The sequence below is a fragment of the Neolamprologus brichardi genome, chromosome 9 (genome assembly GCF_056152115.1).
Source record: "Neolamprologus brichardi isolate AB-2024 chromosome 9, ASM5615211v1, whole genome shotgun sequence".
Taxonomy (NCBI): Eukaryota; Metazoa; Chordata; class Actinopteri; order Cichliformes; family Cichlidae; genus Neolamprologus; species Neolamprologus brichardi.
Window position 1 is genome coordinate 22,462,754 of NC_142112.1, and position 24,698 is coordinate 22,487,451.

Sequence of the window (24,698 nt, forward strand, 5' to 3'; positions counted from 1 at the left end):
AAGAGTTAGGAGGGCAAGCAGAAAAGCCCCATGCACAGCAAAATCTGCTCTCCTAAACTCTGCTTTGGGCAATCTGATACTCACAAAACACTCAAACTAAACACTGCAAACAATTTAAAAACTCTCCCCAGAAAGCAGTCCCGGTAATGAACACTTTGCTTGAGTGGTTCGGTACCGATGTGGCACGGGACTGCTCAAACCTTAAATTATTCAAATCCCCACAGCAGCCCGTCCCTGAATGCTAAGAAAAAGTTCTGATACAAGATCTGCTTTGTATTTAATTATCCGCCCGACCTGCAGCAGATGTTTAGTCGACGCTGATATGTCAAGTCGTCGAACTTTCCAGGTATTCAGCGAGGGAAACATATTTTAACTGGGCTTCAAACATCTCTGCATGAGAAGGATTGTTCATTTTTATGAACCGGGATAGTTTATAAAAATCATCATTATTTCGTGTTGATGTAACAGGACTCTCAGTTACACTGGCAGAAGGATGTAAAGAAGGCTTTCTGCTATGATGAATTTGTGTCCAATCATCATAACTGAAAGAAAATCAGCCTATATATTTATTAAGCTCTCATCTTGCAACAGGACATTTGTAACACTTCAAAAGCCACATGTAACTTCTAAATTAGATAGTCTAAGAATTTCCAGTTTATACACAGCTGGTTTTAATGTGATTTCAGCTCTGTGAAATCACAAGCTAGCCTTTTCATTAAAACTGCAGCGATCCTCTGACAACATAGTGCAAACTGGAGGTCAGAAGTTCACATCCACTCATCAGGGGCATGAAAGTCATGGTAATTTGGGGTTTTTAATAATTTCTTTGAACTGTTCTTTTTCCAGATTGGAATGATTGTACAGATTACATCTTTAATGACTTTGAAAAACAAGAATTGGATGCACAAGTTTGAATTTATTTTGGATTTTTCTCTCATTCGCATGGGCTTAAAATGATACATATAGGCTTAAATGTCTACATACACTCACCTAAATGTTTTTAAAACTGTTGAAAGTTCTACAGTATCTTTTAGCTTGACAAGACCAAGTCCTGTTAACTACTCATAGGTGATCGTGATTGGTTACAACTCTTTGAAGCACAAAAAGGATTTGTTTGAGAGCACTCACCAATAGTCAGAACAACGAGAAAGTCCAAGAAACTCATTGAAAATCTAAGAAGAAGAATTGCACATTTACACATGTTTTAAAGGTTTCTTGGGGGCATTTCTAAGTTCAAACAATATATGCAAATACAAGTTATTTGGATGGGGCATCACTTTGCCAAGGTCTGAAAGAAGACCCAAACTGTCACCCTCAGATAAGAGGAAATTGGTTAGGATGTTAGGAACAACCCAGGAGCCTGTCTGTATTAGATAAATTAAAAACTAAATTTGTTTTTTAATGTCATTAAAGACATGTGCTGTATAATCATTCCACCCTGGAAAAAGAACAGTTCAAAGAAATCAATAAAAGACCACAAATTACCATGACATTCACGGCCATGCTGAGAATATATCAACTTCCGACCACAACTGTACACTCGCTTATTGCCATTTTCAGGAAGTTAAATAAAGTTAAGTTCTCATTTATTACTCCCAAAGGCATCTTCTCCTCATTTCTCTTCATCGTATTTAATTATCCTCACTTGGCCAATCACAGAGGGTCTCACAGAGGTGTGCAGCAAACCAATGTGGTGCGAGGGAACCGAGTGCAGCAGCTGTAAATGCACTGCATCAGCAACGGTGACATGCTGGGCACCCTCATCCAATCACTGCTTCCCCCTGCTGAGTGCGTTCGCAACCAATCATAAAACATTCCCGCTGTGTTTCTCTCAGCCAATCACCTTGAGGCCCCGCTGGGTGTTGACACCCAAGTCTGACTGAATTGGAGGTCATCTTGATTTATACCACAGTGTAAAAAAGCCAAATCACAAAGGGAACGCAATCTCAAAGTGTGAGTGTGTGACTCATACAGTTCATACGCATATCAGCGTAGCAGACATTCCAGTAGCCTTTTGTGTAACTCTTATTTATCCTTTTTTTTTTTTACTTTTAATTTACTTTTAATCCAGCTAATAGGGTAGAGGTTTTTTTTATTTTCTGTTTCAAGGATTCTTTTGTGTTATTTGATGATATTTTTTGTATTATTATCATTATTATTATCATTATTATTATTACATTATTATTGGATCTATCTAATCCATCCGTGTGTGTGTGTCATTTACAATACCTCAGTCTTTTGTTGTACTGCTTGACCTTATCCAATGAGGCAGCATTGATTTGGGCCTGGTATTCCTCCACTGACACATTATCTCTGTAGTAGTATCCTTCCATACTCTCGAGCGCTAAAAAGGGATCAACAGATCAAGTGAAAGATAAAGGCATTGCATATACTGACCACGCATAATGTGAGGACTGATCTTCTTACAGCAGCTAGGCTCACTTTACCTTGTGTGAAGAGCACTGGGTAGATTTTGACACCTCCTCCGTTTTTCAGCCTGTAAGGCAGCTGAGAGAAATAGAAACTCTCAAGGTAGAAGCAAACTTTCAAGGCCTGGAGATTGCCCTCCACCTGGTATGAAATGGGCATGTCTGCCAGAGGAGAGGAAAGGGAGAGTTTAGAATTTATTAATAGCAATCAGAACCCTGTGATGATAACCGTCAGAAGATGCTAATGTGAACTAAAACACAGAGTACATACTGGCAACAAGAGGCTCCCCTTCAAATTCCTGGAAGTAGAAGGTGACTTTCTCCAGGTCAATTAGGGCTACTTGAGTGTCTTCCAGCATGGCTTGCTCATCAGTCTGAAAAGAAAATTAGAGCATGAAAGTGTTTGTAAAAGGAGGAAAGTGTAATGGCCGGTTATCCACAGATCCTAAATAAAAGGGGAACTACTTCTACATGAGGGCACATTAGCCATTAGTATAATGTCTACCAAGTAAGATGCAGCCAGGTTGTGGGTAATGTCGACACCTGGTTTTCAGAAGGGAAAAAGCTATGGCCCATCCACCAAATAAGACATTTTAACCTTTAATCTGTAATGCAGGCCTCCATCCATCCATTTTCTCCCGCTTATCCAATTCATTGCCACAAAGGGGCTGAAACTCCTCTCGGCTCTCACCGGGCAAGAAGTGGGGTAGACCTGGACAAGTCACCAGTGTGGTGCAGGGCTAACTCAACAGGACAGACAACCAGGAACGCTCACATTTATACCTACGGGATTCATTTAGAATCACCACTTTACACATCATCTAGCCAGAGTATCTGGAGAGAACCCATACAGGCACCAGGAGAACATGCAAACTCCACATAGGCAGCACGGTGCTGCAGAGGTCAGCACTGTCACTTCACAGCAGGAGAGGCTGGTGGGTTTGAATCCTCCAGCCAGCTGCAGCATTTCTGTGTTGAGTGTGCATGCATGTAGAATACACCCCCCTTACAGCAAATATAATCTTCCTCCAGAGGAGAATAATGAAGTTCTCACATTCAAGCGGTGGCTTAATAATTTATAATACCTCATGGTTTACAAGCTTGCAAATCTTGTTAGCTGATACACAGTTCAACAAGGGTAAATCACAATTTAGTCTTACCATTAATCTGTGATGATCACAGTAGAGAAGTCATACTATCCAACCAGTTTTACTTTTTTCCTCCAGTGTTGGCTTTGGCTAGTTTGACATTTTGCATGTATCACTGTTAACATGCTACACACTTGAAGAGATGAAAATTAACTTTATATATGCATCTTATGTTATAGGCTTGTAGTTTCTTACACCACCCCTGCCTACTTTAACTGATGAAGTACCTTAGATTTTCACAAACATCGAGTCTTTTAAGTAACATTTTTAAGCACATATAAAGACTACATGCATGTGAACTAACTGATGTAATCCACCTCCAACACTGCTCTCATTTTCATGCTGCGTTTTCTTTTTTTGCATTGTATCTGACCCATGCAGTTATATCTATCTGATAAATATAAAAGTTGCCACTGACGCATGCTCTGCTCTTTACAGGGGATCCTGCTGTGCTCTCACCATCACTAACACTAACTTTTCATCTATGCAGATGGAAGCGATCCTCGTTCTTCCATACATGCATGTGGAACTTTGTGTGTCTGCTCAAGCCAAATACAAAATTACTGCAGATGGAAATGACAGTCTTCTTTTGACTGCAGTACAGTGGTCCTCACTGAAAAAAAATATTTAAGTGCACCATCACTCAGATTTGTAGTGGCACAGCACTTTAGCATTGATATGTTCATATTTGCTTCAGATTGATTGCTTATATATCTCTGACTGTGTGTGTGTACATGTTTCCATTTCAAACATCCACAGAGGCAACCCTAATGGCAAGTGCGTCTGCTTGTGGCCACAGTGATAGCACCTTGAATATTTTGATTCTGACACACTGCGCTCCTCAGTCACCCTTCTTCCCATTTCATTTCTTCCCCTGTCTCTTCTGCTTTCCATCCACCACATGCAGAGGGATAAACAGGAGCAGCGGTGGAAGAGGATTAGGGCCTTTTTCTAAAAACACATTTGAGATGGCCCGACATGTGACAGAAGGGTACCCACTGTCCTGCCAAGTGACACCTGCTGTGTGTGTGGGCAAGTTTATCTCAGAGGATGTGACATAAACACATTACCCCCGACACACACGGTATTCAGTGCACACAAAAACGCAAACACACACACATTCACAACGTGCCCAGCTCCACTCATATACCGCCTTTCATGCGGTGCCCTGAAAAGGAACGTGTTGAGATTTCATTGGAATCACCTGCAGGTACCGAGGCCCTAGTTTGTTCCACAGAGACACTTGAAAGAGAAATTTCTTGAGACAGACAGAGAGGGGAAGGCGTGCAGAGAAAAAGGCAGTATGGGAGCAGACAAGGAGAATCAACCATGATTTCCTAGGTCTTGACATAAGCCACCTACCCCTCTAATTTAAATAAACAGTCATCCACAAACAGCGGTAAAGAAGCAAATAACTTTCAAAAATATATCACCAGTCCTTCAGCTACTTAAACTAAAATTTTGGCTTCTCGAGCTTGGTTGAAGACACATTTGAATTTATTAAAAACCTTGGTGGGAAATGTTAATATTGATCCCACTGAGGTTGCAGTCTGTGCTTGGCTCGGTATTAGCAGCGGCTGTTCATAATGAACTCCTGCCTAGACATGTGTGATAAAAAACAATCTGGGAAAAACCAAGCTCTAACAACTACGTGTTTTGGTTTTTAAGGCATTTGAGATCTGCTGTCTGAGGACACCTTGAGTTAGCAGATCCAGCTTAAATAGTAACTATGATGACCAGGAAGCTGTCTGATACCTGAGAAACAACAGATGGAGCACAGCTGTAGCAACTGGGATCTTGAAAATATTGCTTTTGTTGAGGTCCACCATGCAACCTGGTAGTAGCGTATTTATTGATGATGATAAATGTTTAAAATCCGCATAAATAGTATCTTCGTTGGTAGCTGCAGTTAATGACTGAGCTGTAGCTCAAAGCAAAATCTTGTTGCGTAGCTCATAACATACAGTCATGAGAAAAAGAAGGTTTGAGAGAGTAAATCCTTACTGCTTCCATATAAATTGAGAAGAAAAGCAGTAACCAGGCACTGCTAATCGAATGTACTCGAATAAGTGATCATAAGCAAGTGTGAGCACTTTTATAAGCAAAAGTTTGGGGATTTTGCAGCTCTGGGGCATTCAGATGCGTTTTAACACAATGCTACAATGGACTCACCCCAAGCTCAAACTGTGCAATGCTGGGAAAAACAGCAAAAAGCCCAAGAGCTGCATCTTAGGCTCAGTTAGCAAGTTAAATGTTAAAGTTCATGAGCGAGCCATACCACTTATTTATATAGCACTTTTAACAACAGCAACAGAGCTGACCAAAGCGCTGTACAATAACATAAAAAACAAACACAGGCCAAAGGTCCTCTGCAACTAGTAGTTACTGAGTCAACATGTGAGTCCCGTGAAAACATATTTCACATGGCTGTAGAAAACTTTGAAACTCAGTAACCAATACTGGTTGATATGACTGATTGTTTGGTATGCTGTTTGTTTATCAGAACATGAAAGGTGCTCTGGCAAGATAAGTAATATATCACATCATATTATATGTCTTACCACCACATTAATTATAGACTAAAAATTAAAGTCTCAACAGCATTTTAGGTTCAAATTCAAGGGGGGTCATGTTGCTCCACAAACAGAGACCCGTTCATAGAAAGAGTAAATACAAACCATCAGAATCTCCAAGGATGTCCAAGCATGCATGGCAGGAGTTCACTTACCCAGGGAGAATGTGCCAAACAAAATACAAATGTGAGCAAGGGGATTTCTAAACACATGATGTCCCCTGATAGCACTTAGCTGACGCGACTATGGTTATAACTGTCATTTAAAAATAACATTTACTTTTCAGGCTTGATTATTTTACAACAAAATGAACAGCAAACTCCTGTTTTCACAGTGTCTATATCCAATCTGTCGCTCACCAGATTGGGCGAAAGGAGGGACTGGAAGTGGAACAGCAGCCCAGCACTGGCAATCTGCTCGAGCCATCGACGGCTAGCTTCCTGGGCCTCCTGAAGGTCCTGGGAGTCAGGGATTTCCTGGTCAACGTCTTTCCCTACATTGCAGAACTGAGAGAAAATACAGAAAAGCTAAGCAGAGAGCTGAGGAAAATAACTGTATCTTAATTCCCAGTTCGAAACAAGTCACATACATAATTTACCTGGTTGAGGACAGCCAGCAGATGCTCGGAGAAGGCGCACACAGACGCAACTAAAGACTGACAGAATACCATATCGCGACGTAGCTGGATCTCTGAGTCTGCAAGGAAACAAAGAGAGGTGTGAGACTGAAAAGAAAATCATGATGAGTAAAGAGCTCAAGCAGTGAAAGAAGCTGAGAAGTCCATCAGGAAAAGATGACAGAGAAACAACAGAGCGAAGAGTCAAGATTAAAAACAGCAGTGTAAAGCAATGAGGGTTAAAGAAATAAGTGCCACAGGTCTATTATGGTAATTAAAGAGACTTTCAGTAAGGTGAACAAAAGGCTGCCCTCCTCCACCCCTCCACATGTGTTGGGTATTAAATAATGTATCAGGAAAAAAACGAGAGCAAATGACAGGTGTGCCCAAGCGGAAAATAATTGGCTGCCATAATTTCCAGAGAAATAGGCCCCTTTAAAAAGTTCAGCAATCCAACTGAGTTAAAAATAGGTTCATGAACCTCAGAAATGAATAATGTGAATGTTGCAGGGAATGACCGCAAACTTTTTGACACTATTAACCCAGTTCCCGGAGGTCTGTAAATGAGCGTAATGTCTGAGTTTTATCAGCAGTTATTCTGTCCTGGCTTCTCCAGTATAATAGTGCCAACACAAGTAGTCCTATAGATTTTGATTTATAGCTTTCATTGTGGCAACGTGGAAGTTATTTTTAATGGAGTGGTTCCCAACCTTTTTACTATGGGATTTTGTTTTTCTTTAAATAATACACCTGTAACTATAATACATCACTGTCCACCTGCAATGCCTTCTGAGTCTATCCATAATAGGAATTATGCTAAATTTCAGGTCTCCGCTGTCGTTCTCAAAATAGTATTTCAAAGGATAAAGGCAGGGGTGGTTTTAGTGGTTTTTTAGCATTTGATGAGTCATTTTAAAATGCTATTATCCAAAATCCATTAGAAGTACTTGACCCAGTTCCTTCAAAGTTTTCAGGGCAAATACCTGCTACTCTCTGACTACGGACTCTCAGGAGTGTAGCTCAAGTTAACAAAAGATGATGAATGCTCAAAATCCTTAAAATATTTGGATGTCCTTGTTATTGACAGCAGATTTGAAGGCCTCAGTTTTTAAGGGAGGGAACTAATATTTTATTTCACAGCTTCTCGTATACAAGGCACATAATATTTTTTAAATCATTGGTTATTAAAGTTTTTTGGTTTTTTTTAAGTGATGGCCAGATGGGAGGGATTTCAGTTTTTTGGTTCCTGACACCTTCTATTGTAAGAAACTGAGATCTAATCCTTAGATATGGCAATGTACTTCTGACTCTTATATTTTGCATTTAATCATTAATATCAATCTCTGGGTTGCTTCCACGTTGTGCCTTTTGTCCTCTCTCTCCCCCTCCTCACCCCCAACCCCTCGCGGCAGATGGCTCCCGAGCCCGGTCCTGCTGGAGGTTTCTTCCTGTTAAAATTGAGTTTTTCCTCCCTACTGTCACCAAGTGCTTTCTCTTTGGTGGTCATCTGATTGTTTGGGTTTTCTCTCTATAATTGTTGGGTCTTTATGATGCGAGGCAACTGTCGTTGTGTTTTGGTGCTATAGAAATGAACCTGAACTGAATTATAACTGTAACACAAAGTGAAAATTGTGCTCTATGATTAAAGGTGCACACATGAAACTATTTTCTGTGTTGTAGGTATCTGACTTAATTCTTTCCCCTTTCTATCATGTTTTGTGTCTGCATCTTATTGAACTTTGAGTTTGGGTCACGAGCACACAGCAAAGTCTATGGGAGTGTTGTTTTGGGTTTCACTCTTTAAAAAAGGCCTAAAATTAATTTGCTATTGCAATCTGTATTTAAACAGAATAAATCTTCAGTGTAAAAGGAAGGGACAAACCTGTATACTGTAGTAGGACCAGGAGCAGTCGAGTCTTCACCTCTGAATAAAACAAAAATTCAGTGAGGCAGTGGACAACCTTTTATCAAATCAAATAGACCCATTTCTCCTTAACTGAACTGACCTATACTTTAAATTTAATGTCTTAAAGCCATAAATAGGACAACTCTGTGTAACTTCACTCCATCTGAGCATATAAAAAAAACATAACATCATAAAAACAACCAGAGGCAAAGATAACAACATAAATCCTCATTTGTTTATAGCCATCTCAGAGCTCCGGGTGTACTAGCAGGAGGCTGCACTGCTTGAAAAGCCATCATGGGAAGAGGAGGGAAAAAAAAGTAGCATACACAGGGCCTCTGCTTATTATTAATAAGGAGACTTTTCTCAAGCGTGACCGCCCGCTCACCTTTCCCAGGAGTGTTGTGTGCCTGGCCTTTGTTTGTATCTGGGAATTTAGTGCTAGTGTGTCCATGTACAGTATTACTGTATGTGTCTGTGCATTTAATCTGTCTGCCAACGAACACAAAAGCCACACACTCCCGTTGGGAATAAATGGACGAAATGTCTCTCTGGATAAAAATCAATAAATAAAGGAATCTCACAGAGTGCAGCTCTTTAATTCTCTGCATGTGTTCAGCTCCACCTCTGTTCCTCCAATTTATGAATCCCAGGATGGTTTCAGGTTTAAAGGTTAAGGAAAGTGCTGCAGTTAGTGGGACTGCCTGTACCCACACAACTGTAACAGAGGTTATTATTACAGCTCATAAATGCGATGAGGTTTACTGGATACTCTGTCAATTTAAAGCACATTTCTTCTCCAGCCAGACATGTTCTATCCATGATAAATATTTGATGTGACTGTGTGAGCAAGCTACAAGGCTTTAGCATTGAGAAAGCATAAAGTGTAAGGGGCTGGGTGTGCATGTTAACCATGTGAGGAGCTGCTCGTGTACACGCTGACCTTCAACATATTTAGTTATGGTTTGTGTGAGCGCCTGAACGCTGCTGGGAAGGTTCCAAGGATCCTGTTTGACGTGGAGACGCAACTTTTTGGTGCAGCTCACTCGGGGCTCCATCTCCTGCTGAAACTCTGACAGAAACACAAACATACACGGTAAATTAGCATGGGTCTACCATAGCTACATGAATGCATGTACTCTATATCAGTTGTGAGGCACACTTGGCATAAAGAGATTACCAGTCAATGAGAAAAACTGCATTAAAAAAAAAAATATATATATATATATTGTGCCTAGATCAGCCTGCTTAACCTCATCTTTTTCTCTTTCCTTTTCAAGCCGCACCATCTCGCTCAATCTTTCTAGAGAAAATTATAGGTCACTGATGTCCAGAGGCAACACTTCTTTTTTATTAATCAATTTTAAACTCCTGCCATCAAATCTTTTTATTACCTCGCCCAGACAGTGCTGAAAAATGAGTATAAAAGCATGTCAATCTGATGTAACACCTGTTAATAGAAAAAAAAAACTGCACAGAATGACTTGTAATAAAGTTTACTTTGAAAAACAACAGATTTCTGAGAGAAAGGTGGCTGTTATCAGGGGCTTTGTGTGTCTTAGAGCAACAGACAGGGTGTGAGACGCAGGGATGCTCTACTTGTCAGATAATCCTATTTGCTCTGCTATCAACCACACACATTACTGGAGTTGTGATGGATCTGCTCTGATCAAAGCGTCCCGAGGGAATTTATGCGTACAAACCGCACACAAACACACACACACACACAAACCCACAAAGAGAAGCGGACCTATTTTCAGTTCAAGCATATTTGCACTGACTTGAGGACAGCTGTAGATGAGAGGGGAGGCTGTGCGCCAAATGGGTCGGAGTGTTTGCAAGCTTCAGTAATCAACATGACAGAATCACTGGATAATTTTCTATTTTCTTCCCCTCTTACTGCACACCACACTTCATAAAAGTCACTTTCAAAAAGCATAAAATAAACATACTTTGTCATATGAGAGCTAAGCACAATACAAACCACCGGGATATAAAACAGATAGCATTTTTGCAAAGGCAGAAAGAAAACAATTGCTGATGTCAACCACTTTTCTTATCTTAAAATGGACTGAGTCATCCGAATAGCACACCACAGAGGATAAAAGGGCAATGTAAGCTAGTTTGAATTTGTGTGGGGAATGATAAAGGGTAAATTCTGTCCTTTTTCAGTAACATTTGCTACATTTTTGTTAGAGAGATAAAACACAACAATAGAAAACGCGGTTAAAAACCAAGGCTAGGAGGAGGTCAGGTAGCAAATACAGAGTAAAATTAAACGATCATATAGCATACAAGCTCAAGAGCTTTTATAGGGTCACATTTTCAATTGACTGGTAAGTAGCACTACAATAAACCGTAAAGTGAAGATGAGTACCCAACTAAGTGGTGCTATTTCAGCGCTATAAAGGGAAGGACACCACAATGGCTGAAAGTGAAAAGAAGTGGAAAAGTGCAGAGACAGAGGGGAAATGGCTGGGAATCTGTTTGTTTTTTTTAAACATTCTTAAGTCCACCTACAACACTTTCCCCAAAGTCTGTGCACACACTCATTACACAACAGGAAGTTACTGCCCCTATGTGCAGGCGGCTGCAACATTTTTCAGTGCCTGTTCTGTTTTATGTCCACATCAAGAGTCTCTAGCATCATCTTTTTCTTTGTCCTTTCTCCCAAAACGATGCAAATATAACACAGAAGAAAACACATAAGTAATTAGCTTTAATGAAAAGGTTAAACTTTTTCTATTAACAAGGATGCAGGTGACGACATCACCGGCACAAGGGGCTGTCTTACCTTGTAATCCTCTTCCAGGTGTGAAGCATTTGGTCTGCTCAAATGCCCGAGCCACTACTGCTCCTGTCAGCATGCTAGTGATTGAGTCCACCTGAAGAAAGAACAAGGGTCAAGTTGATGCACTTGATACAGTTTCCTCACTAAGTACGGATTGAAAGCACTGCATGTGGATGTGGATGGAAGCAAAAAACTGCCCAGGCATACCCAACACCTACTTTTCCTGCTCTTTCTGCAACACACATACACACGCTGACAGAGCCACAGTGAACAAAGTTTGTGCTTTGTTTACACACTGCACAGCAGAGACAGCCAACCATGGCTTGTTTTTTTGTGCTTGTCCTCTGCTGATTGAAATGTCCTCATAAAACACGTAATAAGATTTGGTCGGTCTTTGCTCTAAAGGTTCCAGAAAGGTCAAGGATCATTAAGACTCTTGCATTTTTTCCCTTCCTGAGCACAATTCAAAAATACACGATTCCTGCTTTTTATACCCAAAAGCCCCAATAAACATTTGACCTTTGGAAAAAACAATAAGTTACACATGAAACAAGAGCATCTCTTTGCGTTTGAAATTCATTCACTGTGCATTTTGGTCTCATATTTGTGTTAACACACAAGGAAATAACTATCACACAATACCATTAGGCGACACAATAACATGTTTCTTTCATTTTAACCAGGCAACAAAAAGGGAACAAGTGTTTGGACAATGACACCAATGTGATTGAAGTGCAATTGCTGTAACTGTTTTGTAATTACAGCTATTTTTTCTTTACACAGTAACTAACAGGATTTTAAATATAAAGATTGTTTTTAATACTTGGATAAAAATCATTTGCAGTGACTGCCTGAAGCCTAGAATCACCAAATGCTGCATTTCCTCCCTTCAGAGGCTCTATTAGGTCTTTACTGCAGTCGCTTTGAGTTGCTGATTGTTTGTGGGGGTCTGCATTTGGTTTTGTTTTAGTCACTGAAAAGCAGGCTCTGTAGGGATGAGATCAAGAGACTGACTCGGTCACTGAAGAATATTTCCTATCTCTGCTTTGAGTAACTTTTGGGTTGATTTGCAGTAAGCTTTGGGCTATTGTCTCTTCTTACTGTCCAGTCAGTTTTGCAGCATTTAGCTAAATCTCAGCAGCAGCAGTTGAAAAACACTAGTAGCCTCATTCCATCGGCATCTATACGTGCCCATGCTGTAACATTGCCTCCACAGAAAATGTGGTGCTCAAGAGTGTAACCACTGGTTTGCACTTTGTTGTGAACCTCATGAATATAAATTGATTATAGACCTTCACAATGATATGTCTACCTCCTCAAGAGTGTTCTTCACCTGGATGAGATCTAAAAAAAATAAATAAAAAAATAAAAATTCGTAACCATCCACTTTAGTTGTCTTCTGTGGGCTTTCAGGGCTTTTGGTGTTTTAGGCTCAGATGGGTATTCTGTCTTTTTAGGAATGTACCATATTGTTCATTTTGTCCACTCTTAAAGTCTTTGCTTTGTCCTGTTGGTTTTTAGCATAGTGATGGCTTCTTTCAATTGCAATGACACCTGAACAGGGAATCAATTTATCTTTTATCTTCTGAATTCACAGAATGGAATAAGAAGGTGGCAGACCTCACCTGGCCATAAGCCTAATGTGAACTACTCTTAGCCACTTAAACACTAGTATCCTGGTTCCACTGAAGTGGCAGACTATGTATTATAAAAATGTTGGTCTCCACTTCAATCACACCTTGACTGCTAGATTTAAACTGTGCACTGTGGTGTTTAGAGGCTAAATAACAGAAAAAGTGTCATTGTCCAATAACCAACATTAAGTCTGAGGAATGTCCTGGGAAAAATAAAACTGCGTAAAAAAAACCTATTAACTCATATTTCACTCACCTGGCTAAACAGGTGCTCTAGAAAACTGTGAAGCTTCTTCTGCTTATCATGTGACAGCCACACACTCGAGGGCATCTCATCTCCTGCAGAGGGGGGATTACAACTGTACTGTAGTAAAACCAGTGCATAGGTTTACTGTATGTGGACAGAAAGTCCAGTGCATTCTAGTTAGTTCTGGTTCAAATACACAGTTTCACTTAATGACTGTTACCTGTTACAAGACAGCCTTTTACAATATTACTGTTGACAAAGGCTACGGTTTATGACACCGAGCTGAAACAGGGTTTTCCTCCCTACTGCTGCATGGTCACAGGTTACTTAATGTGATCAATCATGAGGATATTACACAGAAAATACAACTCATGCATGATTTATACTGATAAGCTTTATGTGGAGGATAACAGTGTCCATATTGTTGCATTTTGTATACCTGAGTCCATGTCGTCACTGTGAACGTAGGAGCTGCAGTGACTGCTGCAGATGCTGGTGAAGGAGGCAATGGAGTTTCGATTGCTGTTACAGTCACTGATAAGAAATTTGAGAAAACAAATTTAAGATGACGTATACTTTAGAGGTGGACATAATAATTGATATGGATAGGTTTGATATCATACACTTTAGGTATGGAAAACTAAGCCATGCATCTGCATTTATTGTATGAAAAGCTATACATAAATATTGCTTTATATTACAACTTTGCTACTTGTTTTTCTAAAATCTTTTAAATGATAAAGACTCGCAGAAATTCGATCACCCTATGTGACCATGTTTGACTTTGGTTTTACCTGTATGAGTCTCTGTTGCTGATTGTGTCATGCCCGGAGTCCTCCTGCTCATCCCCTGCCATATTAAAACAGACTTTCTTCCCATTCCTTTCACCCTTCTCTCCCTCAGTCTCTCCCGTAATGTAGCTCTCAGGGGTTCTCACCTCTGAGGCTGGAGGATGGGTGATGGAGGATAGAAGGCTGATGGAGAGAGAAAGGAAGGAAAGGAGGGGAAAAAAGGAAGAAAGGCAGGAAGGGTTATTTAAAACTATGACGTTCATCCAAATCTAGAAACAAAGCAGCATGATAACAGCAGCTCCTTTGATCATACACATGATCTTACACATGTCCCAGCACTGAAACGTTTTCATTGGTGCATGCAGTCTGCACTTTAGCCCACGCAAATGTAGTAAGCTTCCACAGCTGAGTGAGCAGGCCAAACTCAAACCCCAGTCTGTTTGTGTTTGACTTCCGCACAACAGCTTCAGATGTCAGGGATCGGCATCGTATTAATAGGTTCAAACATGTAGCAAGGTGCAGCTGTGTCAACACGCTGCAGCACGGCTGCAGAGATCAGCTCCGCTCTTATTATTACCCTTGGCTTGCATTCTGTTAGACAGCTATCAGAGAAGCAGGAAGAGGCTACGTGGGATATTTTCACAGTTGCAGCAACACATGGTGGCATTTAAAGCCATATTCCAATAAATTCTAGGCTAGGGATTTTTTTTTTTAGGGTTTTTTTCTTTCTTTTTTTTTAAATCTCTCCCAACACAAAACACTGGCACGCGATGTCTGTTTACATTTCAGACTTATTTTAATTTGTGTCTGCTTGCATTTTCCATCGTGTCACACCATTGGCCTCCAAGACGTTTCAGAGGCAGAGGGGAGGGGATTCATCAAAAATAAACAACCTGTCTCTCTGATGGAAGCCAAATGCATCCCAGTTTGATGCCTATTTTTATGATTTTCAACACCTCTCCTCACCTCCTCCCTCCCCTGACCCCCTTTCTACCCATTCACAGGCTGACTAGGCCACAAAGATGCCCTCATTAAGGTCCACTCCAGGAGGCACCACAATGCCCCTTGTAAAACTGAGTGACATTCCATCGCCATGGAGAAGCCCTCCAGGCTCGGTGATTGGCTATTGGTTAATAAAGAAGTGAACGCAGTTTGGGGCCTTGGGGAGAGGGAGCAAAGCAGAATAACAATGACTGGATCAGAGAAGTGGCTTCAAAAGAGAGAGACAAAAAAAAAAGAGAATGAGAACAGGCCAAAGTACATCACTGCTTATTGCACCAAATCAGAAAGATCTCTTAATCTCCAACAGGAAGCTCTTTAACCCACTTTGACACATTAAACTATTAGACTTCCATCACATTTATTGCATCTGTAAGTGAGTCTGCATTACAAAAGCTCCACATCAGGCCGTTCCACAGTAAGAAATTTGCATAATGATTCACTCCATAATGAGATAAATAAGTCAGTGGATCCTATAGCTCTCCACCCACTGCTAGTCATGGTACTTTTTTATAATGTGCAAAGAATAAGGAAAAGATATGAAAACGGGTGGTATGGATTCAGGAAGGCCCTGATATAACGCACGTCGCCAGGAATGTCCTCACACAGCTGCGAAGCCTTCTCGGTGGCCCCGGAGACAAAGGTTCACAGGTCACAGCCTCAATGGATTCCACGCTGGCCGGCCAAGAACTTATATAACGTGGAGTTGTTTGCTTTTCCCAAATTGCTTACGGGTATTTCTAATCTGCCACAAATGTACCGTAAACTTCCTCTGATGTTGGGAACGGAAGAGGACTGTGTGTAACATAATGCACAAAATAGTCACCCGAGTTCATTATTACATCCTTCATGTAGTGCTGTCAGAGCTGACCACACCCAGCACAGAAAAGGAAGAGTCACAGTGAGCAAAGAATGTCAGTCTGCAGTATTCATGCTGATGGGTGCAAATACATCAAGAGATAGGAAATGAGATAAAGAAAAAGACACGGACAAGCGTAGACAAGCTAAAAGAGGGAGGAAAAGGTGCCTGTAGTATTTGTAGCATTTAAAGTAGTAGTAATAATGACCCTTGGCCAATTTGTGAACAGGTTAACAAAAACTAATCTGCTAAAGTTCTCAAAGCACCCACAAAAGGCTGATGCTTGCAGTGCATCCTATTAGTATCATTCGTGCCCAACCTTACAGCTCAGCCTTAACAAGCTCCTTAAGTGCTCATGTGTATCCGCATGTTTGAACAGATAGCTGATGCTAAAGGTCACTTTTGCTTTGGTGGGTACGTCTTGGACCATTTCAGTGTGCATGGATGCGACTACGTTAATTGCCATCGACAGGAGCATAATGAAATTTGTCCAGACTCACTCATTACGAGCCCTGCCATGGACTCCGCTCATTATTACCGCAGTTAGGTGACAGCTCCGCTTACAATGTTTAATGTCATTCTCCGAATGTTGCTGCCTTAGCTGAGAAAACTCCTAATGACTAAATCACCCAAATGGCCCTTCTTCATAACACACATTATAACCAGTTAGCTTTCCACCAGTAAATATTACAGACTGCTGCAGCAGCAATCTGTAGACAAAAGTTTCTCTTTAAAGGCCACTGAGGAAAACTAAATCGAGCGTCACACCCTCCTACGTGAGACAGTACTTCCTGGTTCACGGGTGGTGTGGCTAAGTTTGACAGGAGGAGTGTTTCCCATTTCCTTTGCATTGCCTCATTGACTCCAAATAATGAGTCCCGTAACAGAAACAAGCATGCCAAAATCCTGATTGGCCACACACTACTTTTCCAGCACAAATTGTGTTTTATAGAGAAAAAAAAATCCAAATCAACACATTTCCGCCCAAATCTTTGTCACATGCATTGAGTTCATAGGTGCTGTATGTTTACTAATGCCCAGCTGTTGCACATTTATTATGCATGTTACTTTGGCTACAGCATGCTATATGACACAATCTGGTTTCAAAGGTCTGTGATCATTAATGAAACAAATTTCATTGAGAGTAGGTATGCACACAAAGCTACTCACTCATGAATGTGGGCGCCGTGTGTCTCCATCTCCCTGACAGCAGCAGTGAGTTTATAGAGAAGTTTCTGATATGCATCCAGGGTGAGCAGGTCTTCTTCTCTGAGCAGGAAACGAAGGCCGTGGCCCTCGGTCCGCCCCAGGCTATGACCCGATGGTGCTGCCATAGTTGTAATGGTGTGCTGCACATTTACCATGGGGTTCAGCTTACCTGAACATAGAAGCATGAAGAAAAAAAACAGTAGAATACAATTTTTTTTAAAAAAAGCTGGACATGTGTGTGGTATACCACAGGGTTGAGTGGTAGGGCCAAAATGATCAATGATATATGCAAAATGACTTTTTTAAAATGTGTTCTATTTTCTGATGAAACACATACTTTGAGCTCTGGTGTGAACTTGCAGCAACTTTTGAACCGGATGGTTTGACATAAATATTAATGCTAAATGTGAAGAGGAAAAACAGCAGTACTAACCTTATAATGTAAGGTTAGTAATAACCATTATGAATATTTTGGGGGGTGGGGCTTACCATTTAAGAGGTGCACTAAATCAAAAGAAGCAGTTTTCTGAAGGGAAGAAGACATTTTTCTATATTTGGTGTAAAATTGTGGAATAGTTTAAATGCGGAATTACGACAATGTCCAAGCATAACTTTGTTTAAGAAGAATTATAATATATATATATATATATTATAGTTGGTGAAGTTTATATTGTTGTGTGTGTGTGTGTGTGTGTGTGTGTATTTAGCTATACATTTGATTATATATTGATTATACTATTTGATTATATATTGACTGATTTGTAATGATTGAATAATGTTAAGTGGTGTAGGATCACATAAGTGTAAACTGCAATCTTCTCCTTGTTGAGCTATTATTGAGCAACTTGATGGCTTTATGTACAATGCATTTAGTTATGTATTGTATTTCTATTTACATGTAACTATAAATACAGACATATCAATCAATATGTAAAATTCCTCCACTGTCCTGGTGGGTTTTGTTATGCTCACCCTGCTCAGCACTGCTGCGGCCTCCTTTCTCCAGCGTATTCTTCCTGTTGTCCAGCTGCACACCAAACGCACTTCCCAAAGAGGTTGTGGTCTTTGAATAGGACACCTCCATCACATTAATGTGACAGTTTGTGGGGCAGAAGTCACTACTATGGAGAGGAGACACCTTGGCCTTTGCTTGCTTAAAGGTGGGCCATGCCCTGTTCTTGAGTACCCGGGAAAACTGGAACAAGAGCAATAAATTATAATCGTTTCAACGATTTTCTTTCAGGATTTTACACAATCACAGCAATTACAGCAATGAAAGCCACCTTTTGATACACTGGTAGGTGGTGGGCTACAAAAGGAAGAATATTTGAATTATGCAGCTCATGTGAAACACAACGGTGTATTTATCTAGCTAAATGTGCTGTTTTGTTTTTACATTCTATGCGTGACATCTGGTCCTAGAAGAAAAGAATAAACACCAATTTCTGTATGTTCTCAAGATTCAAACTCAAATATTTAAACCGAATGAAAGATCCAAGACAGACTCATAAGATTATCATTACTTACATATGTGAAGAATTCCAGACCTTAACATCACCATTTATCATTTAAATTGATATGAACTGAGTTAAAACGGTGCATAGCAGCTTGTATCATCATGTTGTAATTACGACTGGAAGTTCAGCTTTAACGACATCCAGAGCAGTGGTTTTATTTTCAGCGCAGTAATATCAAACACATTTTAAATAAAAATAATGTGCCAGCCTAGAGATCACCGAGTCATAAAATCTTGCTTTTTTGTGACACGACAGCCCACACATTCCTTCCCGACTAACCGTGCATGATATCATCTGTTAGAAGGTGTTAGCGGCAAAAGAATGTAAACAGAAAATGGCAAAACGAAAGCCTCATGTCAGGATGGCTGCCTTGTGTTAATCCATTTCAGTTACACCTAGCTACACCGGTGACATCATTCCTCTTTCGCTTTGCCATGTTTACAGCTGTGCGCAGTAGAAAGCAAACTGAACAGCTGGTGGAGTGCTCGGCGTTCATAACGGTCAAGCTCACAGAGGTTGGAACTATTGTAAAAGACCAAAAAAATCAATTCAAACATGCCGGTCTTTCTGTGGGGATGTTGCGATGGTGTCTCATATGCCGTGCTGGTACAAGACAAAGGCTAACACTGACTGCAACGCCAATATTCATTTTAATTCTACCCCAAACTGACCCTGTTGTGCAAGGAAACCTCTTTTAAGAGTTGCACTTTATTTGTAAAAACACAACACGCAGTGACGTTGTCACCAATACAGCTGATACAGAATATCATGAAGGTATTTTTTTTCTTTGCACTTTGCGTGAACCCACCCCCACTGGGCCTGAATCCTGTCTTGGATATACAACAGATGCTTTAAGCCATCAGATCAGGTATTAGCATCTTAGGCAGATAACACAAGCCTAACGTACACCTGAAAAAAATCACTTTAAGCAAACATTTCTCATCTTTTATTTCTTAAAGCTGGAGTGTGAAGCTGTTGTTTGAACTGAACAGATGATTCACATGGACAATGAAGTGACCGAAGAGTCATTTAACACATCTATGTGATCTCCGAATAAGTCAGGAAAATTTATTCCAAGCTCATGTCTCCTTCTAATCATTTTCTGTTCCGCCTTCCTGTCCCACACAGATTTCATTTTTCTCTCTACATACATTTCTTGCTCTTTTTCTCTAGGGGTCTGAGAAGGAATGCTCTGCTGCATGAGGGGATCTTACACAACAAAAAAATACTGGCTGTGGCTATGCAGAGATATTTATAAGTGACTGGTAATGAATCCAAGGCACAATCGCATGTTGAGTCAGATCCTCTCTCTCTCACGCACACTTGCATGCGTTGTTTTGCGTATAGACACATGCTTGCAGATGTGAATGAAAAGTGCTGAAAATGCTTTGGCTCTGTCATTTACCAGCTGTAATTGAAAGCAAAGCGCTATATTGTGGACACAATCACAAAGTCAACAATAAGTGTGGAAGTCTTGAAGGTCAACGACCACTCATTACATGTGCCGCTAAGAAGCATTCGGATAGTTGAGCTCTTGGTTGAACTTGTTTGTACTACGGTCCAGTCCATTTACTGACTGATGCACCTTGATACTTTAATGGTCAGCACAGTGAGAAAAATATGCATGTGTACCTTGTCTGTACCTTTTCAGTGTGCTTAAAGTCCTTAACACTAAAGTTTCTTTTCATTTCCAGTAAGTATGTAGTGAAGATCCCTCTACAAGTCCTGTTACACTAGATCTATGTTTTATAGCTTTCAGAAAGGATTCCCAGTCTTTCTTTCAGGAGCAAAACTATGTTGTGGATCTATGCAAGCGTGTATCTCCACACCAGCTGCATCCTGTTTCTATTGTTGTAGGTCTTTAGAGAATTATCTATACTCACACTTCCAAGCTGTACAGTTTAGCATGGCAGCAAGAGACTGCTCAAGGCCCTCTAAACAGTTACCTTTCTGTAGTTAGTGATGCGTCGATTAATGTGCTCTGCCCTCTCACTATGCATGGCACTGAGGCGCACCCGCAGCTCCTCTGGGATCAGATCACAGCTGGAAATCAACCTTCCACACATCTGCACCAGCGCATCATCATTACGCGCCAGTACCTCCAGGATCTGATTTCAGAAAGAGTAAACAAAGTCAGGGTTGATTAAATGATATGCAAATGTTTCTTTTTAAAAAAAGAAAATCCCTTTTGGAGGAACTAATGGGATGTAAATGAATGACCAAGCTCCTTATTCAGTCGAAAACAAGCTCAAAATTGGACAGAGGGCAGATTTTTCTGCAGCATTTCATCAGGAGTTTAATTCCAATATCAATATTATTGTGATGCATATACTGTTCATATGAAGACTGCAAATCAGAGATTAGATATGAAGACAATAAGACACACAAAACTCTGAGCCTTCTTAATGAGATGCCCAGTGGAGGAGGGTGGAAAGCGAGGGAGGAAATGTAACAGCAGGAAGAGACTGAAGCACAAGACAACCCATGCACCCCGACAGCGTAACCAACATTAAAATTCAACATCACATAGATCTCAGAGGACGGTGTGGAATGCGGGAGCAGATGTTTATAATAACACTAAAATTTTACTTGGGAGAAAAGAGATATTGCATATACTGAGAGAAGTTATGGCAAGTGTTGTTTTGTGCATGTCATCGGCAGTGTTTAGAAGAGAGCTTTCACACACTTTAGAGGACAAGAACAGTAAATCTAGATCAACTTAAAAACATGTACCCAAATGTGATCTTGTCTAATTTACCATAAACAAGACAGATGTTGTTCATCATGAAATTTGGCAGAAATACGTTTCAAACTGTGTTTCATTTCCCACATCAGCAAGTGTGCATCTGTGTCTGAGTGAGTCTTCCATCCTCTGTGTATCTTAAATCAATAATGATCATTCTGTGAACATCACTGCTGGGATGTAAAAAGCATGCACTTAGCCCAGCTGAGAACTAACACGACTAAAATAAAGCCGTCTCTTTTCACTAGCTTCAAGCTCCACTCCAATCTGCACAGCAGGAAAGCTGTTGGATTTAGTGACAACAAAAACGTTACACTGGAATTTATGGTGGAATTTGTGTATCTTGTCAAATTTGAGGAGAAAAGTGTCGTGTGTTAGTAGTCTCCTGCTCAAGAGCTGGCTAAAACACAGACAAGATGTAAAGTCTGTTCACATCTTGTCTGCTGCTATCCCTTACCAAGCAAGGAGCTGCTCTTTGGTAATAAGCACCACTATCCATCATATAAAAGGTAATAAAATGTCTCCCTCTCTTTCACTGTCGTCCCTCTTTTTGTCCACAACCATCCAGGATGAAAGTCACAGCTTAACGCAACATCTTTGCTTGATAAATTATGCTCAGGGGGATTTTTACTAGCTGAATAGGACATTCTGCACAGAGAACTTCAACTACTGGGTTCCCCGTCAGGTGGAGAATACACACCTCATGGGGGCTTTTCTGCATTTTTGCAGAGCCATAAACACCAAACTTTGCCTCCTGCCTTAGTAATAGTGAATCACACGAGGCCTGCAATTAATGAATCCATAGTGTAGAGGTTAACACATTCACCTAACGAGCAAAAGATCTTCAGTTCAGTCTCCAGAGGGGAGAAAAATCTTTCTAGGGTTGCATCAGGAAATGGATTTAAGTAAGGCTAAATCAGACATGCAGGGCTATGTGCTGTGACAACTCCTTGTAAATAAGGAAGCACCTGAAAGTAGCTTTATGAGTCATATTCAGTTAAACAAATACAATACATGAGAGAAAATGCTAATAAATGTAAGGCTGGAAAATTTGATATTGGACAAATATCCTCTATAAAAGCTACCAACTAGCCTACCAATTATTTTTGCATTAAGATAAATAAAACACACACCCTAAATGAGAAAGGAAATGTAATGTATTCATGTAATTGCATTTTTACCTTAGCAGTGAGGCTGAAGAATCCCTTGGGTTCAACCATCTTCTCCAGTACATGGCACTTGGTGCCAGCTGTGCTGTCATACTCGTACACCACTCCGTACTCCAGGTGGACATTGTCTACTGTCAGACTTACATGGTCTGTTTTTCCATCAATGATAGCTATAGTGTTGATTTTGTCCATTACCTCTGAGGTTGGAGACACAAAAACATAAGACATAAAAAGAAACATATAGTATAAAATATTTATGTTTATATTGGCGAAGCAACAAGGCAGTATTTATGCCTGAAACTATTATAATGACATGTAATAATGTTCTACAATGCACTGATGCAGTTTTTTCCAGTGTTTTCATCACCACTCTTAGAACTGTGGGAGGCCTCTGTTCACCAAATCTGCAGATAGTTTCAGAGAAAGACCTTCTGCTCGTGGCTTTCTTCCATTTCCCTCCAAAAAACAAAAAAAAAACAAAACCCCGGAGCAATTCCAAGAGCAGCAAGTTAACCAGCCCTACAGTAAAGCAGTGACCTAATGTAGTTATAAATCCTGACAGAGCTGTTTGCTATGAAGGGAATAGCTTTCCTGTTTTACTCTCTCATTGGGATGCATAAATTGCAGGGGGAAATTAACACTTGATGAGCCAGAGGGGGCAGCTGTTCTCACACTAACACATTCCAGATGAGCATGTTTGGAGCTATGTTTTACTTGTTAACTGAAGGAGGTAATGGGATTGTGTTCCTGTGAACAACCCTGCATTACATCCACAGACACTTTGAGAAAAGAAAAAAAAAAAAGAAGCACTTTTCCAAAATGACATATTCCCATGTAGCTTGTGAATGAGCATGTGTGTGCGTGTGTCGTCACCTTCGACTTTACACTCAAAGCCATCTCCATTCTTCTCAGGGATGGGTTTCTGGTTAGTTCTCTGGTTGTCCTCCTGGGCGTTCTCACTGCTGTTATAGACCCACTTGATAGTATCTTGCTAAATACATTTAAGAAAAAAAAATAATTAAAGATTGATTTCATTTGAACTTTTAATAACACTATTTTTGTATCATATTAGTGAAGAAGATGCTAAAATGAAATTTTCCACCCAATTTACACTTTAAATTGACTAACTGTAGTCTGTGTCTTTTAATTTACAATTAATTTAACTGGAGAAATTATAGGCCCATATGTACACAACTGTCCACATGAATCAATCTACTGCAGCATCACTCTTATCCCTCCAACCCTGGTGTTTAACAGGTGGCATTTCTATTACTCTGTTGATTGTGTGCATGTGTACACAAGCTGAGGCTGGAGGTTTGTTGCAGCCCGTTTAGCTGATTCTGCCTAGATATGGTGTGCAGTGTCACAGTTGGGTTGGCAGAGCATACAGTGAAAAGTCTTCACAAACATATGGAAACATGGCTCTCGGTGAGACCGCAAAAGCAAACCCATGCCAAACTCATCAACCCACTCTAGCATGCCCTGTGTGTATTTGAGTGTGTGTGTCCTTTCTCTACACCCAAGCCCACAAAGGGTTTTCTGCCAAGGCTACATGCTGCGCCATCCCATTGGTCTGTGGTTTTCTAGTGTACAACCGCACACGCAGGCACGCATATACAAACACACACAAAGACGCAAAGAGCGAGAAGGAGAGGGTGGTTCCTCCGGGTCCACACTTGATGGAAACCAGATCTCCAGGAGTTTTGGAACACTCTAGTGCATCATTAAGCCTGAGGTCCACACGAGGCTCAATTATAATGACACACTACACTAACTCACACCATACACACACCCTGGGGTTTCTATTTTTCACCGTTTCCCACCTTCAACAGGTGGACCGAGCTCTCCTCCTACACTTGTCTGCTGTCTAGCCTACCCCGCACTATCCCCCTCTTTCCTTCCATCTTCAATCAGTCTTACTCCAAGGCTCTCACCCACTCTAACCCCCAGCCAGCCTCAGGATCCTTTCCCACCTCTATCTGCAGCCTGCCAATCTCCCACAACAAGCCCACCACTGTGAGCCAGGGGTCAGTGCTAAAGAAGCCAAAACTACTATTATTTTTGCGT

At 40.6% G+C, this 24,698-nt stretch overlaps 1 protein-coding gene across 1 annotated transcript in view; it reads right to left on the reverse strand.

The window, feature by feature from the left end:
- Positions 1 to 24,698, reverse strand: part of prex2 (phosphatidylinositol-3,4,5-trisphosphate-dependent Rac exchange factor 2) — a 91,077-nt gene that overhangs the window by 19,973 nt on the left and 46,406 nt on the right. Inside the window, exons 21-36 of the mRNA XM_006794596.3 lie at positions 23,505 to 23,622; positions 22,644 to 22,828; positions 20,666 to 20,827; positions 18,175 to 18,397; positions 17,164 to 17,371; positions 14,139 to 14,318; positions 13,784 to 13,878; positions 13,354 to 13,436; positions 11,467 to 11,557; positions 9,616 to 9,744; positions 8,649 to 8,690; positions 6,749 to 6,846; positions 6,510 to 6,656; positions 2,701 to 2,803; positions 2,448 to 2,591; positions 2,230 to 2,344 (exon numbers count right to left, since the gene is read on the reverse strand). Coding sequence (XP_006794659.2) covers positions 2,230 to 2,344; positions 2,448 to 2,591; positions 2,701 to 2,803; positions 6,510 to 6,656; positions 6,749 to 6,846; positions 8,649 to 8,690; positions 9,616 to 9,744; positions 11,467 to 11,557; positions 13,354 to 13,436; positions 13,784 to 13,878; positions 14,139 to 14,318; positions 17,164 to 17,371; positions 18,175 to 18,397; positions 20,666 to 20,827; positions 22,644 to 22,828; positions 23,505 to 23,622 — 2,123 coding nt within the window. The remainder of the gene's footprint in view (positions 1 to 2,229; positions 2,345 to 2,447; positions 2,592 to 2,700; positions 2,804 to 6,509; positions 6,657 to 6,748; positions 6,847 to 8,648; positions 8,691 to 9,615; positions 9,745 to 11,466; positions 11,558 to 13,353; positions 13,437 to 13,783; positions 13,879 to 14,138; positions 14,319 to 17,163; positions 17,372 to 18,174; positions 18,398 to 20,665; positions 20,828 to 22,643; positions 22,829 to 23,504; positions 23,623 to 24,698) is intronic.